The sequence below is a fragment of the Pteropus vampyrus genome, unplaced genomic scaffold, assembly GCF_000151845.1.
Source record: "Pteropus vampyrus isolate Shadow unplaced genomic scaffold, Pvam_2.0 Scaffold14, whole genome shotgun sequence".
In the NCBI taxonomy this organism is placed as follows: Eukaryota; Metazoa; Chordata; class Mammalia; order Chiroptera; family Pteropodidae; genus Pteropus; species Pteropus vampyrus.
In genome coordinates, this window is record NW_011888795.1 from 1,441,827 (window position 1) to 1,446,267 (window position 4,441).

General features: G+C 34.8%; 1 protein-coding gene across 1 annotated transcript in view; it reads left to right on the forward strand.

Annotated features, from left to right (window-relative positions):
- Nucleotides 1–4,441, forward strand: part of ATP13A3 (ATPase 13A3) — a 64,660-nt gene that overhangs the window by 24,208 nt on the left and 36,011 nt on the right. The window contains exon 13 of the mRNA XM_023525555.1: nt 3,052–3,202. Within this exon, the coding sequence (XP_023381323.1) occupies nt 3,052–3,202 (151 nt within the window). The remainder of the gene's footprint in view (nt 1–3,051; nt 3,203–4,441) is intronic.

Genomic DNA, 4,441 nt, shown 5'->3' on the forward strand with positions numbered 1-4,441 from the left:
GATATGTATAGCTCTAATTTTATTAATCATAGCTGTTGTTTAGTCTTCCATTATAGGATTAAACCATATATCTGTTCTTCTACTAAAGGACAGTTTTGTTTTTTCTTTCTTTTCCCTTCCACTTTTGCAAAAAGTGCTGCAATTAAAATTCTTACATGCCACTTCTTGTGAGCATGTGGTTGAGTTTCAGTAAACTCACTACCAGAAATGTCAGTGCTGGGTTATATGGCACAGGCATAGCTACAGCTTTAGTAGGTATTGCCTAATTGCTCTCTAGGTGATAGTGCTCACTCTCTCCCTTGGTGGATAAGAGATCCTGTTGTACCACATCCTTGCCAACGTCCTTGTAAGACTTCTCATTTTTGCCAAATGGATAGATATGACATGATTTTCATTGTGGCTTTATTTGTAGTTTTGTCATTACTTATAAAGCTGAATGAACATTTTCACATTTTTGGAAGGAGGGTCATTTAACATTCTTCTGTGCAGTATCAGTTTATAGCCCAATTTTTCTATTGTGTTGTTAGTCTTTATCTTATTCATTTGTTAGAAGTCCTTTGTATTTTCTGGATGATAATCTGCATTGCAAAGTATTCCACTGGTCTCTTTCTCTTCTTTTTACTATGTTTTTGTTGTCTTTTGATGTTTAGAAGCTTTGTTACTGTGATTGTGTTTGTGTCATTTATTTTCTCTCAAAAGTCTATGGGAGTTTGGTTTGTATCCTTTAAGAGACTGTTGTTTGGTTCATGTAATTTCAGCGTTGTTACATCTTCTTGGTGATAAATTGTGACCTTATTTATCCCTAATGTATCTTGCCTTAAATTGTTTCATCTAATGGTTTTATGTAGTTACACGTCAGCTTTTTTTTGCCTGATGTTTACCTTGTATATCTTTTTTTCCATCTCTTTTCAATCTTTCTATGCCATTGCGTTCATATTTATTGTGATTTCAGATATATTCACACATTTTTTCATATTTCATATTTTCTGAGAATTTATACATCCTAATCTTTTACTACACGTCCTTAAATTATTCATATTCATAGTTAAGAGTCTAAAGTTCATGGGTTTTATCGTTGTGTTTTAAACCCCCACAAAAGGACCCATGGACTGTAGAATACTTTTATTTCGATTATTGCCCTCCTTTCTTATTTGTATTTGTTGCATAAAACTTGATTATGATTTTGGTTTTCTAAAATCTGCATGCTAAGATTTACTTAGATTTTACAAATAATTTGTTAACCATTGCTTTTTGTATCCCATTCCTCTGAATTAAATTGCCATCTTCTATAACTAGACTCATTAGTAATTCTTCTTGAATGATGGTGTAACTGTATAGATTTCTGTGTTGACAGTTGTGTACCTTCAGCACTTTGAAGATGCTATTCCATTCCTCCAGACTCCCTTTGTTACTGCTTTTGAAAAATCTTAATCTCTTTAGTAATCTCTTCAATTTTGTTGTTTTAAAAATATTTCTTTATCTTTGATATCTGCAGTTTTACCATGATCTTTTTATTTGTTTGTGCAGGACTATTTTGTTTCTTGATTCCAAGAATTCCAAGAACTTTTTCTTAAGTCTTGGAAAATTTTCAGCCTCTTTCTGTTCCATTATGGCCTTCCCCTTATTCTTTTCTCTCCATCTGGGAATCCTAACCATACGTTAGACAAGAAATTTCATTTGTTTTTTTCCAAATCTGCCTCTCTCTGTCTCCCCCCATGGTGTCTTATTCTTTTCTAAGTCTTTAATTTAAAAATGCCTTTTTTGCATTCGTCCAGATTGCCATTCTATTGTCTCAAATTTATAGGATTCTAATTCTGTCCTTGTTGTGTTTGTTGACTGGTGGGAATTGTTTCTTGGTGCATTTTTAGATTATGAACACATTCTTAGCAAGATTTTCCTGTGAGACTCCCTTCTCTGTGGCTGTGTGGTGGGCACTCCTCTGCCTTTGCTTGGCCAAGAGCTTGGCCAAGAGTGATATCAGTGTTGCCAGAAAAGCTTTAGTGTTACTTTTGTAACTTGGAGATTTCTGGACCAGGCAGTAGCATATACTCAAACGTATATCCTCTCCTTAGTAGTGTAGTGGTTCAGAGTTTAGGCCCTGAAATCAGACCCATTTTTGAATCCTTGCTCTGCCACCTATGTGCTCTGTAACCTTGGTAAGTTACTTAACCATTCTGCTTCGCTTTTCTCATCTTTGAAATTGAGATAATAAAATACCTTCAGATGGTGTGAAGATGAGATGAGTCAAATATATTTAAAGTTCTTAGAACAGGGCCTAGTGTACAATAAATATTATATAGATATTAAGTATTTTCTTGAACTTTGGTGGGGGGGGTGGCAGTGGAAAGAGATAAGCTTATTCTTAGCTATGCCTTTGGGCCTATGGATAAATTTTTATAGTATGCTGTTTTTCCAAGGATGTAGCTCTTGAAGAGCATTTGCCATCCTGGGTGACAAGGATTCTTTTAGTTTCAAGTCCCCACTTTGTATGTGGCCAGGACTGTGTCTCCTGTTCCTATGTGGTTATTAAAACCCAAGGGTACTGAGATGGCTCCCCTGCCTTCTTCCTTCTCCCCTGGGTAGTTACAGCATCTGCTTAAGTTCATAGTTTATACCTCTCTGGTTTTCCTTTCCCTCTATTTCTGCCACTTGAAAATTTCCCTTTATTTCTTATGAGTTCAGTTTTGCATTTAGAAGTTTAATTGTTACACATTCATTTTATGTTTTTGTTAGACAGTTTTTGACGTATTCTAATCTGTCGTATGTACGTAGGCAGCATTTTTATTATTTAGCAGCATTTTTATTATTTAGTATTTTCTATAGTGTTATGTGTGGCCTACTTATTCAGAATCTAAGATAATACTGTATTTTAGTTGTGTAATTTTCATGGAAGAAAATGTTTTGGAATGCTTAAAAGTATAGTTAAAAATATGCAGAAATGCAAACATTTTATTTCCATTTTGAAAAATCATAAAACCTGAATATTGTTAGAATACTGTCTTGAGTCTTGAGATTTATAAATCTAATTAATTCAGTGCATTTTCTATTTAGTTTTCTTTTGCCAGAAGAAAACGTTTGCAATGAGATGTTGGTAAAGTCTCAGTTTGTTGCTTGTATGGCTACTTGTCATTCACTCACAAAAATTGAAGGAGTGCTTTCTGGTGATCCACTTGATTTGAAAATGTTTGAAGCCATTGGATGGGTAAGTTCAATATTTTAAGGCACAAGTAACTTTAGGAAAATAGAGTAAAAATTACCTTGCAGAAGGACCACTTCTTTTAATTTTTTTGACGACAGTCTATCTTGTACCATAAAAGCAACTATTTAATTTTTAAAGATGCATCACTAGAGAGATTGTTATACTTTGTAAAAGGAAAAAAAATGTCTGTTTTAGTTAAAATGACTCACTTAAACACCTTTAATAGAGATGACCTGCTCAGGACCCCTGCTTTATGTTTGTTTATATGAGAAATCAGCTATCAGCTACTTGGGACAGTCGGCGTAGTCAGTAAGATGATCATCAGGGGCACAATTTGTTGGTCAGGTAAAAAGTATAGAGTAGTGATGTGTCTTCAATGTTCTTTGTTCCCATCTTCTACTTTCTGTGTCTTTACACAAACACACACACCGTTCGTGTTTGTTTGTTTCCTTCTATATGTTTTGCCATTGGTAATTTTAATTTCTGAGTGCTTGTTTATGTTCTCTGGTTGTTACCATTTTACAGCATTCAGTTCTTTTATAGATGCAATAATAGTTTGTTTTTAAAGTTCCCTTCTGGCATCTGGATAATTTATTTTCTCTGAGTATTATTTTGCTTTTTCTTCTCTACTCTTAATCCTTCTCCTTTGTGCTTGTGGTTTTCATTATACATCTTGATAATACTTTCATATTTAAGAATGAAGTTTCTGGTTTGATAACTCTGGGTAGCTGCAGTAAGGTTTTTTTCCTTGCCCATATATATGTTAGACTGTTTTCTTGAGAAGTATCTCCCCTGAATGGGAAGGCTGACGAGGGGTAGGGAGCTTGTGTGTCGAGATTGGGTTCTCATCCACAGGCATTCTTCAGTTTCAGAGGAGCAGAAATAGCAAAATTAGGTCGAATGCCTTACCCACTCCCACAATGCTTGCACAAGCGGAGGTTTACTCTGGAATGTTAACCCTCATAGTAAAGCCCTTCCTCTTCTCAGGTTGGTAGTCCAAATGTCTAGAGAATGACTCCCTGAACCTTTTTTTTTTTTTGCTTAGCTCAGCTATTTTGGCTGAGAAGAAATATTCCCACCTCTCTTGTATGTCTTCTTATGTTTATTCTGAACTCCCGTTTCCTTCATTGCTATATTTATCGATATTTTTCAATTTGCCTTTTGTCTCCATATTGGAAGTCTCCTCTTCCTGTTTTTCCTTTCTGTTTACTTTTACAGGTTTATTTCTTTTTGTGTGTTTTG